Source organism: Saccopteryx leptura, chromosome 6, assembly GCF_036850995.1.
Source record: "Saccopteryx leptura isolate mSacLep1 chromosome 6, mSacLep1_pri_phased_curated, whole genome shotgun sequence".
Taxonomy (NCBI): domain Eukaryota; kingdom Metazoa; phylum Chordata; class Mammalia; order Chiroptera; family Emballonuridae; genus Saccopteryx; species Saccopteryx leptura.
This window is the reverse complement of record NC_089508.1, coordinates 187,098,025-187,115,059: the sequence shown is the minus strand read 5'-3', so window position 1 is coordinate 187,115,059 and position 17,035 is coordinate 187,098,025. Positions and strand designations below refer to the sequence as shown.

At 50.8% G+C, this 17,035-nt stretch overlaps 1 protein-coding gene across 2 annotated transcripts in view; it reads right to left on the bottom strand.

Moving 5' to 3' along the window:
* DOCK2 (dedicator of cytokinesis 2) overlaps positions 1–17,035 on the bottom strand; it is a 401,087-nt gene that overhangs the window by 249,509 nt on the left and 134,543 nt on the right. For both annotated transcript variants that reach the window (XM_066342684.1, XM_066342685.1), the window contains exon 26: positions 5,780–5,928. In XM_066342684.1, the coding sequence (XP_066198781.1) occupies positions 5,780–5,928 (149 nt within the window). The remainder of the gene's footprint in view (positions 1–5,779; positions 5,929–17,035) is intronic.

Genomic DNA, 17,035 nt, shown 5'->3' with positions numbered 1-17,035 from the left:
CTGGCCGGGCATGTGGATGTCCTGGGTTTGATTCCTGGTCAGGGCTCACAGGAGAAGCGAACATCTGCTTTTCTACCCTTCCTCCTCCCCCTTCTCTTTCTCTCTCTTCTCCTCCTGCAGCCATGGCTTGATTGGTTCGAGTGCCTCGGCTCTGAGCACTGAGGACGGCTCCGTGGAACCTCTGCCTCAGGACTGAAAGTAGCTCAGATGCCAACATGGCCCTGGGTGGGCAGAGCATCAGTCCCAGAGGGTGGGTTGTCAGGTGGATCCTAGTCAGGGCACAAGGAGGAGTCTGTCTATTGCCCCTCCTCTCACTTGGAAAAATAAAAATACATGCACCAAACATTAGACATGCATATTCAGCATGTGGACAAATTGCTCATAGCAGCATAGCAGGTGGGGGAGGTAGAGGAAAGGGCAGCAGAAAATAGAGATGAAAGAAACACACACAGGAAGAAAGGAAGGGCCTCGTACAGACCAAGGAGGATAATGTGTCACAAACTGAATGATCCCAACATCCAAGGAAGGCAAACAGAGGAAGAAGCATACATCTCCTCTTAGACTCGGAGCAGAAGACGCAAGGGAGAAATCAGGCCCTGCCATTGATTTGGGTAAATCATATTCATTCGTGTATTCACTCCTTCAACAGACAGCTTTGTGTGCCCGCCTGGGGGCAGGAGGACCGATAAGGGCAGGGCAGGGGGGGTTGATCTCTCTCATCAGGGCTCTCCTGGCTCCCACAGACAGGTAAGTCCACAGAGGATGACACGCAGGTGCTACACAGAGCAGGCCGTAAGCTGCTCCTGGGACCACAAGACAGGAGCGCTAAGAGGATTAAAGGAGGCTTTCTGGGGGAGAGTGACATTTCCTCTGACTTCTGAAGGTTAGGTGGGATCTAGCTGGGCGGAGAGTGGAGGAGGTGCGCTCCGGCAGTGCCAAGAGCACCCGCACGCGCAGCCCACGAGCGAGGCGGTGCGGGGCCTGTGAGGGAGCGAAAGAATTGTGATGGCGCAGGAGGGTGGAGAGGAAAGGGGGAACTGGTCAGCGGCCAGGCTGAAAGGGTAGGCTCTGAGAAGCTGGGGAAGGGAGGCTTGCTCTCTGAGCCTCTGGGCTCAGAGCCTGGCAGGGGACACACACAGGGGCGTGTCGCACAGCAATCAGTGCTATAATATCAGTCTGAACCCACAGTTATGACAATGCAGAGGGGGAAGTCCTTAAACCTGCCTGGAGGTGGGGGGTGGGGGGTGGGGGGTGGGGAAGATTTCAGAAAGGAAGTATTATCCTAGCCGGACCCAAAAGGAGTTTAGCTTCCTAATGGCACAGAAAGGGTGGGGCCTGGGAAGGGCATCCCAAGCAAGAGAACATGCAAATCCCTCCCTGTCAGTGATGAGCCCAGATATCAGGACCCCCCAAACCAGTCCGCACTAAGAGAGGGCTCTGCTGAAACCCTCAGGTTCGGTCGATGGACTCCAAGGGGTTATTACTGAAAAGTGGATTCCGTGCGTTCTCTACATCCGTGATGCAGACACAGCCAACGCCATCTCCTCTTCAGAACCACGCACGAGTCATCTCCGCCCGCCTGGCGACTGGGAAGCGAGTACAAGGCGACATGCCTTTCCGTTACAGGAATGAAACCCAGAAACGGAGAAGCCTCTCTTCAGGGGGGTGGAAAACCAGTCCCTCCAGGTCTGATGCAAACTTAAATTTTATGAGCTCCTCAGCAGCCGGCAGGGCACAGAGCAGAGCGTGAAACCGACTTTCAAAGTAACCTAAGTTGACACCTGGGGGGTGGGGGCAGGGAGATAAATCAGACCTGTCATCCTTCACCTGAGCCAGTCTCTCTCGTATGCTAAGTGCGACCCAAACAAGCTGGGTGAGGGAATTTAACACTATCATTAAAGAAATATCAACACCCAGGCTCAGGCAGTCACATTGCCCTGAGTCATGGGCCACCCGGGGTTCCAGTGAATGAGGTCATAACAGGCAAACAGCTTCCTCAGGCCAGGTCTGCTGCGGCTGGGGTGTAATTATGGGAACAATGACAGCCTTCTGAAGACAGGCATTCCTCCCCCCCCCCCCAAACATACAATGCACTCCCCTCCCCCAAAAAGGAACCTTGGCATCCTGCACTATAATTGCAAAACTTCCACACGTGGTTCTGGCAGGTAGATACCATCCTTGCTCGGGGTGGGGGGGAGGTGAGTTGTTCCCCAAAAATGAATGGCTATTCTGACATCAAGCAGAGAGGATTCTAACAACTGAGAGCAAACAAAAAATATTCAGGACTTTCACCCTGGGAGCCTTTTATTTTTTTTTCCCTTTTTCTCCTTCATTTCCAATTTTGGGAAGTGGGTGTCTGTAGAAACCGAACAGCCCATCTGATGGTCTGGGTTTTCAAAGTCAGCTCTTTGCACCGGCCATGTCCCCGCTGCCGCAGGAGAACGGATTTATGAGTGCCAACGAAGGGTTTGAAGAGCTTGCCATTTTACGGTTTATTAAATGCCATATTGGAAGATGCTAGGTTTTATAGAGTGGAAAGGGCTCTTCAATTAAGAAAGTAAAGGACTGAGGATGAGCCCAACTGTTCTTCTATTTCCAGGGAATACTGAAGATGAGTGAAAAAAAAAAAATTAGGTCATATCAGAGTAGCGGTTCTTCGCGTGTGGTCCCCGGACCAGTGGCGTGCACATCATGCTGAGAACTTCTTAGAAAAATAAATGATCGGGCCCCCTCGTTCCACACTTGATGATCAGAAATCTGTTTTAATAACCCCTTCAAGTCACTTGGATGCCTGCTCAAATTTCAGACCTTCTGTACTGGAGCTGTGGTTCTCCGCCCTGACTGCCTGTTACCATCACCTGGTAAACTTGTCATTGAAATGTCCCTTCCCCCCAACCCCCCACCCCCGACCTCACACCAATGAAATCAGAAGAGCTAGGACTGCAGCCCAGGCACAGCTGCTCTTAAAAAGCAGCCTGGGGATGTAAATGTGCAGCCAGAGTGGATGGACATGATGACCTACAGCGAGAGAGGCTTGGATTAGAGACTTGGGACTTGCAGTTTAGTTCAAAGCAATGATGGCGACTGAATGAATCTCTATCAGAGAAAAGGCTCTCGAGAAGAGGACAGACTTCCATCCTCAGGAGCTGGAGAGGTTAGATGTGAAGCCCCGAAAGCATCAGAACCTTGTACTACACACCCAGTGGTAAGAATAGTATGCAATCCTGCAAAGACAGGTCCTCCCCCTGGGAGAAGGACCGGGCTAGTCCCTACAGCCAGGAGGCGTCATAAAAGCAGTGCACTTGAAGACAGAAAAGAGTGACACCACGCCTCCCACACACCGCAGGTCCAGATGCCACAGTCCCTCTGGGGGAGCTCGGAGCCTCCCACTCACTGCTCTCCTTGAAGCCCCAAGCGCCCAGGGGGCGTGGGGACAGCAGCCTCCTCTCACCAGTGGCTGGTGTTACCAGATGTGCAAGCTGATGACAACCTGTCCTGAGAGAGAGAACGGCAGGAGGCCACTCCCAGGGGATGGGCAGAGTCTCAGCGTCACAGCTGTCATCCCACTCAAATCAAGAAACTGGCAGTTAGCCCATGATAAGTGTGTTCCTCAGACATAAGTCCTAAGAATCCATGGTCACCCCCAACTGTGAAAAAGGGATTCGAGCATTACTGAGATGTGAGAAACAGTGCAAATTCCTTTCGATGCGAAGAGGCAACATTCTGTATATAATGTTTCTGGAGAAATGATGGGCCAGTCTTCATGTGCCTCCATTGTGAGAGTAAGACCAAACTCTCCCTTAAAAAGTTAAAAAAAAAAAAAAAAAAAAGATCAAATACTAAAGACCAGAGCCAGTTCAATAACTGGCTGGTGAATGTAGGTATGAAAACACCACCAATATCATCACATCATCACGGAGTGAATCTGGACTATCCAAGCTTTTGGTATTACACTCCTTCTCCCCAAGTAAAGGAGTGAGGATAGAGAGAAAACAAGAAGGAAAAGACCAGGCTTCCATTCCCCCAATGCCTATAATCATGCAGACTTTGGAGTCTGACCAACCTCCGTTTGAATTTTGACCATGCAATTTATTTGCTGTCTGCAGTTAAATGTTAAGCTTATGAATTTCAGGTTTTTCATCTGTAAAGTGGGATCAATAATCTTTAGCACTGATTAGAGTAAGCAGAAATAAGGTATGGATTGCATTTAACACAGTGCCTAGAAAACAGCCAATAGAATAGCAGCAGCTGTGATAATTAATTATTCACCCTTGAACACCCAGCTAAAGCTTCACTTCCTTTGTGAAGGCTTCCTTGACAAAAATGCTATAGACACACACACACACACACACACACACACACACACACACACACTCTCTCTCTCTCTCTCTCTCTCTCACACTCAAAGTCTTTGTAGCTCCAGTATTTCTAACATGCATCCAGATTTTAGTTATTATATTGTATTGCAATTGCTCATTTACATATCTGTAATCGTTTTCTTAAGAAAAGAGATCATGCCTTTGTGTCCTCAATTCCTGGCACACACCTGGTACATTATGTGTACAAATGAGTGTGGGAATGAATGAATGGATGAAGAAGGTTTCTGCATTTTCCTAGCAATGAGATAAGAAGAAGCTTAATTAGGATGGTGAAATGGAAAGGACAACACAGAGAAGAGACACAGAAAGAAACTGATAGTGATGGTTGACTATGGCATATGAGCAGTAGAGGAATACTGTTCTGCAGAGTTTTCTAATTCTAGTTGCTCACAGGTGCCGCTCATCCACAAAGCCCTCCTCTGAGGATTTTCTTGGGGTGAGGGGTGTGGGGGGGGAATGCTCACACAAATACTTGGAAAAGACTTATTGGTTGTTTGGTCATATCCTGTCCTCTGAAACCAGCCCATCCAGGGGGCGGACACCTCCTGGACATTACTCCTGAGCAATCTGCTCATCCGGAACGAGTCCTACCCATTTTCACCATCGTAGGAGATAACTGGAGGAAAAAGACCAAATTAAACCAGCGAAGAAAGCGGGTAAGGTTTTTTTTCGCTTGGCCATGTCGGCCTAGAGCAGGGGTCCCCAAACTACGGCCCGTGGGCCGCATGCGGCCCCCGGAGGCCATTTATCGGGCCCCCGCCGCACTTCCGGAAGGGGCACCTCTTTCATTGCTGGTCAGTGAGAGGAGCACATTGACCATCTCATTAGCCAAAAGCAGGCCCAGAGTTCCCATTGAAATACTGGTCAGTTTGTTGATTTAAATTTACTTGTTCTTTATTTTAAATATTGTATTTGTTCCCGTTTTGCTTTTTTACTTTAAAATAAAATATGTGCAGTGTGCATAGGGATTTGTTCATAGTATTTTTTATAGTCCAGCCCCCCAACAGTCTGAGGGACAGTGAACTGGCCCCCTGTGTAAAAAGTTTGGGGACCCCTGGCCTAGAGGAAACTCCCACTCCTGCCCCTGCAAACCAGGCTTGCGTAACGGACGAGTCACCTACAGAGCCTGTGCCAGGTCTTGCCCACCTTATGAGAAGGACTGTTCAGAAAGAAACACGCCAACAAAACGCTCCACGCTTCACCCCAGTCCCCACGCCATTGGCCGTTGCTCACAGCCGTGGGGGCCAGCGCGCCACCAAAAAAGCAGGCCCGCCCGGCAAGCCTTTGACTTGCGTCTTTAGACTTCAGATGCTATGCATCTGAAGCGTCAGTGTTTGAGAGCGTTAATGAGCTGGGCCCCGGCCTGAGTCCAGGACGCCGGCATCCCCGCGAGGACTCACCGCGTCCTGACCGCTGAGCACCTCCAGGATGCTGTTGAGCAGCTCCACGCAGTACTTCTTCTCCTGCACCTGGTGCTGCGTCTCGTCCCTCTGCTCCAGCAGCTCCTTCAGCTCCTTGGTGATGACAGGAAGCAGGATGTCCCGGCATTCTGGAAGGAGGGCAGTTCAGAGGCTTTTGAGCTTGCTCATTGTATCGCTTACTTTCTTATTTTTAGATAACATGTCATTGAATAAAGCATTTGTGACTATATTCCCCTTCTAAAAATGTAAATATGGAAGATTAGCTTAAGACTCCCACAGACGGCCATTCACAGTTCTGGCCCCTTCCCCAATCTACCAGGACTGGCCATCAAAACAGAGCTATGGAATAGTTAAGTCCACCTATTTTTCTTCTTTTACGAGTGAGAGGAGGGGAGAGAGAGAGACAGACTCCCACATGCGCCCCCACCAGGATCCAACTGGCAACCACAGTCTGGGGTGGATTGCCCCTCTGGGGCCATGCTCACAACAGAGCTATTTTTAGTGCCTAAGGCAGAGGCTCCACAAAGCCATCCTCAGAGCCCAGGGCTGATGCGCTAAAATCAATCAAGCCATGGCTGCGGGAGGAGAAGAGAGAGAGAGAGAGAGAGAGCAAGAGGGGGGGGGGGAGAGAAGGAGGGGGAAGGGTAGAGAAGCAGATGGTCACTTCTCCTGTGTGCCCTGACTGGAAATTGAACCTGGGACATTTAATACACAGGACCAATGCTGTACCCCTGAGCCAACTGGCCAGGGCCTTTTTATTTTATTTTTTTTCTTAAAAGTTCATTCTGTTGGTATTTCAGTTGACATTCCATTACAAGGATATGAATTCCAGAGAAAAAACCAGTTTGGTGATTTTAGATAATAATAAAGACATCCTTGGGAAGTCATTAAACTTTAAATTTTACTTAAAATGGAGCTAAATTAGTCAATTCTCATGGGAAGGTCTAATACTGAGCTCTCCATCCTAGAGGTATCTAAGCAGTTAGGTAACTGCCTATGGATAGGATGATAAGTGGGCATTCAAAGTAGCCAAGGAAGGGCTGAACTGAATGATTGGTAAACCCCATCGAATATTCTACGATTCCATAAAACACGGGGTTCAGAGGAAGTAGCGGGAAGAAGGATACATCTGCTAGATGGGAAGGCGGTGGACGTGTTTACACTGCTTCCAAACCAGTGTGGTTGTGGGAGCTGCGGGCTAGGCTCCGGCAGGAGCCGTGGTTGATCAATCTGCTTTCCAGTCATCTGCTTTCCAGATGATCAAAACCAGCAACCCCACAAGACAAAGGCGCTTGGAGCGGAGTGAGGTTTTAGCTGAGGAAGCCATTAATAACGTGGCCTGGTTTTTCTTGTTTTTTTTTTTTTTTTTTTTTTTTTTTTTTTTCAGGAAGTACTTTTGTCTTCTTGTTAACCATGATTTCTCAGAAATGCCTGGCTCTTCTGTTTTGAGATGCAATAATTTTTCTCATTTGTAATTGGAGCTGTGAAATTATATTAGTCTGTAAAGCTTCAGGAAGCAGCATCTCTAAATTGTGGCTTGATTGTCAAGCAAACAACCAACAAATGATTTAAAAGATAAATACTGCAGAGCCTTAGATCAATCTTTATAGGCGGAGGCAGGGAGTATCGGAGACTTGCAAAGCCAGCCTGGGGACCCGGTGCCTGACAAAGACTGGGAGATCTGCCATCCAGTGACAAGTCCAAATTGTAATTCAGACCAGGCACTTGGGAACCCGCAGAGCCACTGAACTCTGTATTTTCATAGAAAAGAGTTTTCCTTTGTCAAAGCGACTGCGGAGAGGAAAATGCAGTGTTTCTGGGCTCTGGTTTCTTCCTTCTTGGACAGAGCTTTGTCCTATGGCAGAAAGTGCTACTGCCTGAGAGCACAGCTCTCGCGAAATGTGACATGCTTTTGCAATTACTTCATGACCCGGGGACACTGCAGATCAGATGGCCCCTTTCCTCCCTTCCTTCTCCCCAATATCAGCCCCACGGAAAGAGTGAAGCGGAGATCTTTCATCCACTTTGGTAATCCAGCTGGAGGTGCATTGGCCTAAAGATGCATCTGTGGCTATGATCACAGCTGCGGCCACGCCCACTGCGGCCACGCCCACAGCCGCCCTGGGAGGGAAACACAGGCTCCTAGGACTGCTTCCCGCCCCCCCCCCCAGTACCCCCCCCTAGGTCCACTCCTCCTCCGCTCACTCTCAGGGTGAAGACATCCCCGCCACACTGTTACACCGCCAACCAGGAGAATGTGGTTCCTCCTCTCTCTCCCCCCAACATCCACTCCACCGTGAGGTCCTATCCACCCTGGCCCCAAGCCAACCTCCTCCACCTTCCGTACCAGGCCTCCCAAACTGACCTTCTGATTTCTGATCTCAGTAGAAACTACCCAAAACTCAAACCTGACCACAGGACCCTCTCCTTGGAGTTCCCCAGGTGTTCCCCACTGCCCCGAGGGCAGGTTGGGGGAGCTCTCTGCGACAAACCCTTCTACCCCTCCCACTCCACCCAGCCACGTGGTCCTCCCGCAGAAGCCGAGCAAGTCAGCTCTTTCCCGTCCTGTTCCCGCCCCACCCATCTCCGCCTGGCTAACTCCTTCCTGCCGCCTAGATCTTCACTTAGACGCCAGATCCCCCAGGACAATACTCCCGACACCCCGACTTTGATTTGGGTGATCCTGCCCTGAGCTCCTGTAGTGCCCAGACAACACATCTGCCTTACCATTTGTCACACTCTGCGGTCACTGTCTATGCAACAGGACAAATGAGTGAGAGTCTTGCCATCATCCCGGAAATAAAGCTGGGGCCCGAAACTGAAAACAAGAGGTGTAACCTCCCCACATTCTAAATTCAAAAGGTCTCCAAAGCCGGGGTACACCGTCCTCCCTCAAGGTGTTTTAAAAGGTGCTGGTTCAGGACCCACCCTGCCCCAATCTGCACGCACCCCATCCCAGCACTGAGGGAGGCTCAGCAGAGGCCTCTGCATATCACACAGTGTCCATACAGAGAAGCTGCGGAGGCTGCAGGGGGGACCAAAAGAACCACTCGTGAGATCTACAGAGATGAGCCTGACCAGGCGGTGGCGCAGTGGATAGAGCGTCGGACTGGGACGCGAAGGACCCAGGCTCAAAACCCCGAGGTCGCCAGCTTGAGTGTAGGCTCATCTGGTTTGAGCGAAGCTCACCAGCTGGAGCCCAAGGTCGCTGGCTTGAGCAAGGGGTCACTCACTCTGCTGTAGTCCCCCTGGTCAAGGCACATATGAGAAAGCAATCAATGAACAACTAAGGTGCTGCACAAAGAATTGACGCTTCTCATCTCTCTCCCTTCCTGTCTCTCTGTCCCTATCTGTTTCTCTCTCTGACTCTCTCTGTCTCTGTCATAAAAAAAAATATCTACGAAGATGAGACTGGCCCCTTACGCCCATGCTGGGGAAACGTTTGCTGCTCTACAGCCCCAGGTGGATCCTGGTTCCACCAGCAGAATGGAGAGACGTGAGGACATTCTGGAGCCCCTCTCTTCCTATGGGGAGGAAGGTTACACACAGCCACGTCATCAGTGTGGTCACCCCATGTCCAAGCCTGCCTGTGGCAGCCCTCGCTTGAAATTTCAGTCCGCTCAGAGCCGGCCCCTCACTTGGTCACCAGCATGGGTTAATCCACTCTTCAATCCTGCTCGATTTGTCACAGGCTTTAAGGCAGGGGTCCCCAAACTACGGCCTGCGGGCCGCATGCGGCCCCCTGAGGCCATTTATCCGGCCCCCGCTGCACTTCCGGAAGGGGCACCTCTTTCATTGGTGGTCAGTGAGAGGAGCATAGTCCCCATTGAAATACTGGTCAGTTTGTTGATTTAAATTTACTTGTTCTTTATTTTAAATATTGTATTTGTTCCCGTTTTGTTTTTTTACTTTAAAATAAGATATGTGCAGTGTGCATAGGGATTTGTTCATAGTTTTTTTTTTTTTTTTTTTTTTTTTTTTTTTTTTTTTTTTTTTTTCATTTTTCTGAAGCTGGAAACAGGGAGAGACAGTCAGACAGACTCCCGCATGCGCCCGACCGGGATCCACCCGGCACGCCCACCAGGGGCGAAGCTCTGCCCACCAGGGGGCGATGCTCTGCCCATCCTGGGCGTCGCCATGTTGCGACCAGAGCCACTCCAGCGCCTGAGGCAGAGGCCACAGAGCCATCCCCAGCGCCCGGGCCATCTTTGCTCCAATGGAGCCTTGGCTGCAGGAGGGGAAGAGAGAGACAGAGAGGAAAGTGCGGCGGAGGGGTGGAGAGGCAAATGTGCGCCTCTCCTATGTGCCCTGGCCAGGAATCGAACCCGGGTCCTCCGCACGCTAGGCCGACGCTCTACCGCTGAGCCAACCGGCCAGGGCCATAGTTTTTTTTTATAGTCCGGCCCTCCAACGGTCTGAGGGACAGTGAACTGGCCCCCTGTGTAAAAAGTTTGGGGACCCCTGCTTTAAGGTGAAACTCATTCTGCGTGGGCCAAGTTCCCATTGACTGAGAGGTGAATTCGGCGAGGATCACCCCCCCACCCCTCACCCCAGGCCCTTCTGCCGGCAGGGAATACCCATCACGGAAACCCCGGATTCTCCTGAGTAAGAGCCCAGCAGCGTTGAGCCCTGTTCTGCTCCATGCCTTCCTTCCACTGGCTTGGGGGGCGCCGGCCGATGTCAGAGGCCATTGGGCTCGATCAGCTCGACGTGCAGTGCAGGAGGACCTCCTCAGACACCGCTCCGGCCTGACAGCTGGTAATTTGTTCTCAAAACCGCCCGCCTCCAGCCAGTGGGTCAGGAAGAGAAGTCATTCCACCCACGAGGAAATCAATAACTAGCCACACACTTCATATCCCAGATCAGGTTACAAGCCTTTTACAACTCTACTAGCATTTCCGCCCCAGCGCCGTCTTCATGATTCACTTCCTTGCCTCCCGGAGAACACGCCTCATGACAACATCCAGAGCCATCCCTCGCTCCCCCACAGCCCACCTCCGCCATGATAGACGTCTGCACTTTATGATCCCTGAGGGCCAACCCCTATCTTCCCAGCTAAACAAACACAGCCCATTCAGAGATTTCAGACCTCGGCAACTGCAAAAAACCTCTCAGGTATCTTAGAAGGATGAAATCCTAAGGAAGACATGTAATCCCAGAACTTGACTGTAGATATCCACTTAAAAGCCCAAACCCAGCGATTGCTTTTACCATATATCCATTATATTTAACATAAAACATGCTATTGTACTAAAAGCTACAAGCCAAAGCCCTGTAATAAGTTGGTGTTTGCCATTCAGAAGCACAGTGACATCAGGAAGGGTAAATTGATATGTAAGTGCTGGAATCTTTAAGAAGATGTATGCTGATGTCTAAGACTGTCACGTTGCTTATAAATATAACTTGTAAGCTCCGATAGTCTGTATGCGATGTATTTATATCAATGAGTAGTTACTGTAACCGGCACTGTTCTCATGGATATTAGATGCTAGCAGGGTAGCAGGAATAATTTAAGAAGATATTAATTGTCTTAGGTTAGAGGCAAGCTCTAAATGAGAGTTCGGTGAAGGTGACCTCCACGTGTTAGGAGGGGTTTCCGAAGCCCTGGGAGGGGAAGGTGGGGGTGGGGTCCAGGCAGGGTGCAAAAGCAGGCCAGCCGCACACCGGGGGCGCTCTGGACACTGTGTGGGCCACAGCGGCGAAGCAGTGGGGGTATTCAGACCCTGGGGGTGGACAGTCCCGGGCACCGTGGGTGCTCTCAGGGCACAGGCAAAGCAGGGCAGCCGTACCGGGCTGGTGCTGGCTGCTGAGAGAGAGAGCCTTCCTGGAGATACGCACAGAAACAGTCATGGATTCCCGGAGACACGGGCAGACCTCTGACCGCCGACGCCACAGCAACCGACACTGAGAGCTGCCAGCAAAAGGACCGGGGTATCGTGAGGCGCAGAGCCTGGGCTGCGCGGGGGAGACGGCACCACAGGGGCGGTCAGGAGGCCCCGCTGGGATGGAGGCGCTTGAGCCGAGACCTGAGGGGGAGAAGAGGACTATCTACGGAGATCTCAGGGACAAGCCTTCCAAGTGGGGGAAACGGCATGCCCAGGCCCCGGGGTGGAAGTCTGTTTAACATGTTGGAGGGATCACACATGGGGATGAGTATGGCTGGATTCTAGGAAACGGGGAGCATGATACGACAGAATAAACTCGGAGAGCTTGGCTGGGGCCAAGTCTCATCAGGCCCCGTGGCCCACGGTACGAAGTTTGACTACTGGGTGGAGGTAAATAGGTTTTGCTTTTGAATGTTTAATGAGGAGCAGGGGAAGGGCAGGAGAACAGCAAGGAGGCTTTCTGTAGAGGGGAAGACGAGGGACAATGTGTACTGAGCCCTCGCTCTGCACCGGGCATCCTCTCCGTGAAGAAGTGTATCATCAGACCTATTTCATGGACGAGGACACGAGCTCAGAGAGACCACACACCCGGTCGGTGGCAGAGCTGGGATTCCAACACAGGAGATGCGATGCCCGAGTCCACGTCCGCACCTGCTGAGCTAGCCTGCCTCCTTACCGTCACGGTGAAGGGGAGAGGACGAAAGCTTGATCGGTTAGTAGCAGGAGCGACAGAAGGAAGTGGACAGACCTGGGATACAGTCTTGCCGACGGACGAGACGTGCGGCGCAGATGTACACGCGTGTGCATTCTGAGCATTTGAGGGAGAGAACAAGAGATTCATCTAAGGGCTTATCAAATTAGGCTCTAGTCACGGAGAACATTTCATTGCTGCGCTAGCAGGTAATGAAGGACTCCCGTCCCCCTGTCTCTGGTGATGGGAAGCGGCTGCAGGGGTGGCCTGTCATCACACCTGCCAGGGCTCTAGGAGCAGAACCGGTGTGCTGACAGCGACTGCCCTTGCGGTGACCCCTTCGCACTATGCGGGATCACGGACCCTGCCACCGCTGACTTGCCCGCCATGGCCTCCTCCCTGCCAGCGCACTCATTAATCCATCCTCCAGCTCCGTAGCAAGTGCTTTTAGGAAAAGAAAGGTGTAGCTCTGGCCACCTGAGTCATGGTCCCAAATTCGACCTGTTTCCTCCTGCTCAGAATGACGGCATTCGTGATGCCGCAGCAGATGAACCAGGTGAGCACGCTCAGCCCGGGAGAAGGCTGCCTCCCTCCCTCCCTCACCCTGGCTAATAGAACACACAGCAGATGGGAAGCCTGGGGGCCACACCAAGCAGCCTCTGTCACTGGATAATCCGGGCAGTCTTGAAAAGAGGATTCCCATCAAAGCAATGTGCTCCATTTGAAATTCAAGGGAGAGGGGAGATGAGTCACAATTGCTTTCTTGACTGCAAAGAGCTGCGTCTTATACCCCTTGCCCCATTCGGTTCCAGTTCAGTGACATCTGGAATTCAACTCAAACTCTACTCACTGAGGACACCTGTTGTAACAGTCTCACAACCCTCACCCCTCCAGGGCGGATCGTCGCTGACCCATTGCCTCTCTTCTGCACCATGCTACAGCGTCCCTTAATCCCTTCCGTCCAGCCCCTGGCCCCTCTGGAGACCCATGCAGTGGCCTGGCTTCATGAACTTCCATCTCTACCTAAGGAACTCTTCTACCTTTAAGCCTGTCTGAGCTAGTACATGTTCGCAGACAAACAAACATGAGTGTCCTCATCAGTAGGAGTCATTATAACAGATATATTTTAACCAAGGACAGAAACCATGTAATCAAGGACAGAAGTGAAAGGCAGTGGGAGACTGGAATGTTGAGTATGAGACATACGCACCCCGTGTTGAGTTCCTGCTGGGTTCCGAGTTGGGAATGTACTATATTTAATCCTTATCAAAACCTGTCCTGCCTGACCAGGCGGTGGCACAGTGGATAGAGCGTCAGACTGAGACGTGGAGGACCTCGGTTCAAAACCCCAAAGTCGCTGGCTTGAGCGCGGGCTCATCTGGTTTGAGCAAGGCTCACCAGCTTGAGCCCAAGGTCACTGGCTTGAGCAAGGGGTCACTCAGTCTGCTGTAACCCCCCCCCCCCGTAGCCCCTCGGTCAAGGCACATATGAGAAAGCAGTCACTGAATAACTAAGGTGACACAATGAAGAATTGATGCTTCTCATCTCTCTCCCTTTCTGTCTGTCCCTCTCTCTGTCTCTCTGTCTCTCTCTCTCACACACACACACACACACACACATACACACACACCAAACAAATACCTGTCCTGTATAGTTTACTGTCCCACTTTACAGATGAGGACACAGGAGCTCCAAGAGCTGGCCCAGGATCACCGTGCAAACTAGTTGACTGGTGTGGCCACAACAGACGGTTTCTGTCCTTCATGAAGATATATCTTGTTATAATGATTCCTACTAATGAGAAAACCCATGTTTGTATGTGAGTATGGACTAGCTCAGATGGGCTTAAAGGTGGGAGACTCCCTGCATAGGTAAAGACTGAAATTCATGGAGGCAAGAGTCCAACACAGACCTGTCCGACTCGGGCACCAACGTGACCCAAACACATTCACAGGCTCATGGGTGCGGACGATTACCCCTGACCCCCGGCGTCTGCGAGCTGGAGCCGCCGCCCTCTGCATGTGTCTGGTTCCCTTAAGCCGGCCCTAACATAGAACGCTCGAGACTTGGGTTGGTTGGATTGTTTAATGGTTGGCTGTTTTGTTTTCTTTTAGTATGGGGTATAGTCCCAGGGGAAGAAAAAACAAACAAAAATTCCAATCCTACAATTAAACAATCATGAGCATTCATCAACTCAGTGATGAATTTAGTCTTTAGTCCAGTCACTCATTTCTTTTGTGTTTTCTTGTGTTTTTTTTTTTTTTTTTAATTCAACCAACCATTCGTTCAGCTGTAATTGGTTGAACTGACTCATGTCGCCGCAGTTGAGTAGTAGCAAACAGCAATCATGATGGTCACAACTTCCGGCACCATTTCCTCAGAAGACAGCGAGAGAGGAGGGTGAGATATCTATCCAATCTCACCGAGTCCTGTCTCCCACAGTTTCCAGCACAATGACTGTCCCACCCTGGGATCCTAATAAGTGTTAGATGAACAAACATCTGCTAGCTCCAGCCCGCCCGCCCGGCTATCCTGCGTACAGGTAGTTATGGCAACTCTCAGAATTAGAACACTATTTAGTGTTGGGTTATTTCCAAATGTCTTCTTTTGTGCTGTCCTTGAAGAAACAAGAATTGTGTGTTTCCTCACCTTCCCCCTCTTCCCCCGAGCACCCGGTCGGGCAGTATCTTCCCGTCCTGGGTCCTTGGCTTTGCCCCACACCGAGGCAGGGTGGGGAAGTGAGCACCACTCTGGATGGAGGGTCTGGGGGACCTAGGTTTGAATCCCAGCCTGACTAGTGCCAGGCTGTGTGACCCAAGAGAAGCCGGTTTACCTTTCTTCCTACGAAAACGGGGATTAAAATGCCTTGTTCATAAGAGGATCTAAAAAAAATCCACCACATTATGCAAATTCAGTGGTAGTGATTATGTGTAATGTGGTGTGAGGATTGACACCATCCCTATGAAATTTTTGAGTGCAAAACAGAGGAAGTTGAAAACTTCAGTTTCTTTTAGCTGGAGCTGACGTGTGCACTTGGCAAAACCACCTGGTTCGGGCATGCTGGAATGAAATGGACTCGTGGCTATTGTCTGTTATCATTCAAACAAAGTGCGCTTTGTCTAAAACACCACACTTGAAGAATGGACTTGGAAGAGGCAGGTGTAAATGGGAATAATTGGGACATGTGCCTCAGGTTTCCGTGTTTCCTTTGTATGCGGGTAGACTAGAGGGCCAGGCGAGCATTCTCTAAACATCCTTTCACATTTCTGTTTGCTCTTTAGAATAATAATGCCACTTACCGGCAATCCTCAAGCCGCACTTGAACAATCAATCCTAGATTGCCGCCATCAGAAAACTTACAAATGCCGAAAAGAACAGAAATAAAGAAAAACCAACAGCAACGTTGTGGATCAATATGAGCAGTCGGTATTCCATTTCTGGGGGATAGCGCACATTAAAAACCTCTTGTTTACGTTTTAAGGCTAACAGAGGGGCCCTTCGTTTCAGAGAATTAAATGAGAAAATTCTTCCGGAGTCAAGCATTAGCAAAATGGAATGGTTGTGTGATTGTTTCCAATCAGCCTTCCCTCACCTTCCCCATAACAGCTCCGATGGCAAGAAGGCTGGGGTCCCCCCTCGTGGATAGCCCCACGCATTGAATATCTAGCATTGTTTATTACAGAGGGAAAATAGGGAAGTGTAATATATTTCAAACCAGCTGAAGGATTGCAAACACACTTCAAAGACGCAGGGGGAAAAATTCATTGCCATTTCCTTCCCGCCCCCACCACCATTTAAATAAAAATGGGGCCCTGGCCGGTTGGCTCAGCGGTAGAGCGTCGGCCTGGCGTGCGGGGGGGACCCGGGTTTGATTCCCGGCCAGGGCACACAGGAGAAGCGCCCATTTGCTTCTCCACCCCCACGCCGCGCTTTCCTCTCTGTCTCTCTCTTCTCCTCCCGCAGCCAAGGCTCCATTGGAGCAAAGATGGCCCGGGCACTGGGGATGGCTCCTTGGCCTCTGCCCCAGGTGCTAGAGTGGCTCTGGTGGCGGCAGAACGATGCCCTGGAGGGGCAGAGCATCGCCCCCTGGTGAGCAGAGCGTCACCCCTGGTGGGCGTGCCAGGTGGATCCCGGTCGGGCGCATGCGGGAGTCTGTCTGACTGTCTCTCCCCTTTTCCAGCTTCAGAAAAATACCAAAAAAAAAAAAAGGAAATGGGGAGAATTTGTCCTTCTGGACTGGTTTTCTTTTCTAAAAGGACTCAGCTGAGAAGGTGGAGGGTGGAGACAGCCCTGAGGGGGCCGGGGCCTTGCCTGCTTCATTTCTCCCTTCATTCAACGGAGCCAACAGAGCCCTCCGCAGAAGGCCCAGAGCAAGGGTGATTTAAGAAATGAATCACACACTTAGGCCCACTATTTAAGTGAAAGGATCAAAGAGAGTCTGCTTGGCCTCTAAAGCTAATGAAGAGGAAACTGGGCAAAGTATGAGAAGGGAGGAAATAAAGAGAATAAATATCAGTCAATGACCTGTAATGAGCTTTCTTACAAAGAGAGGACAATATATGGTCATTGCCCTTGAGCAATCCAAGTGTAATAAAGAAAGGACCGGCCAACTGACGGGAACAGTATAAAAAATACCCCCACATACAATGAAACATACTG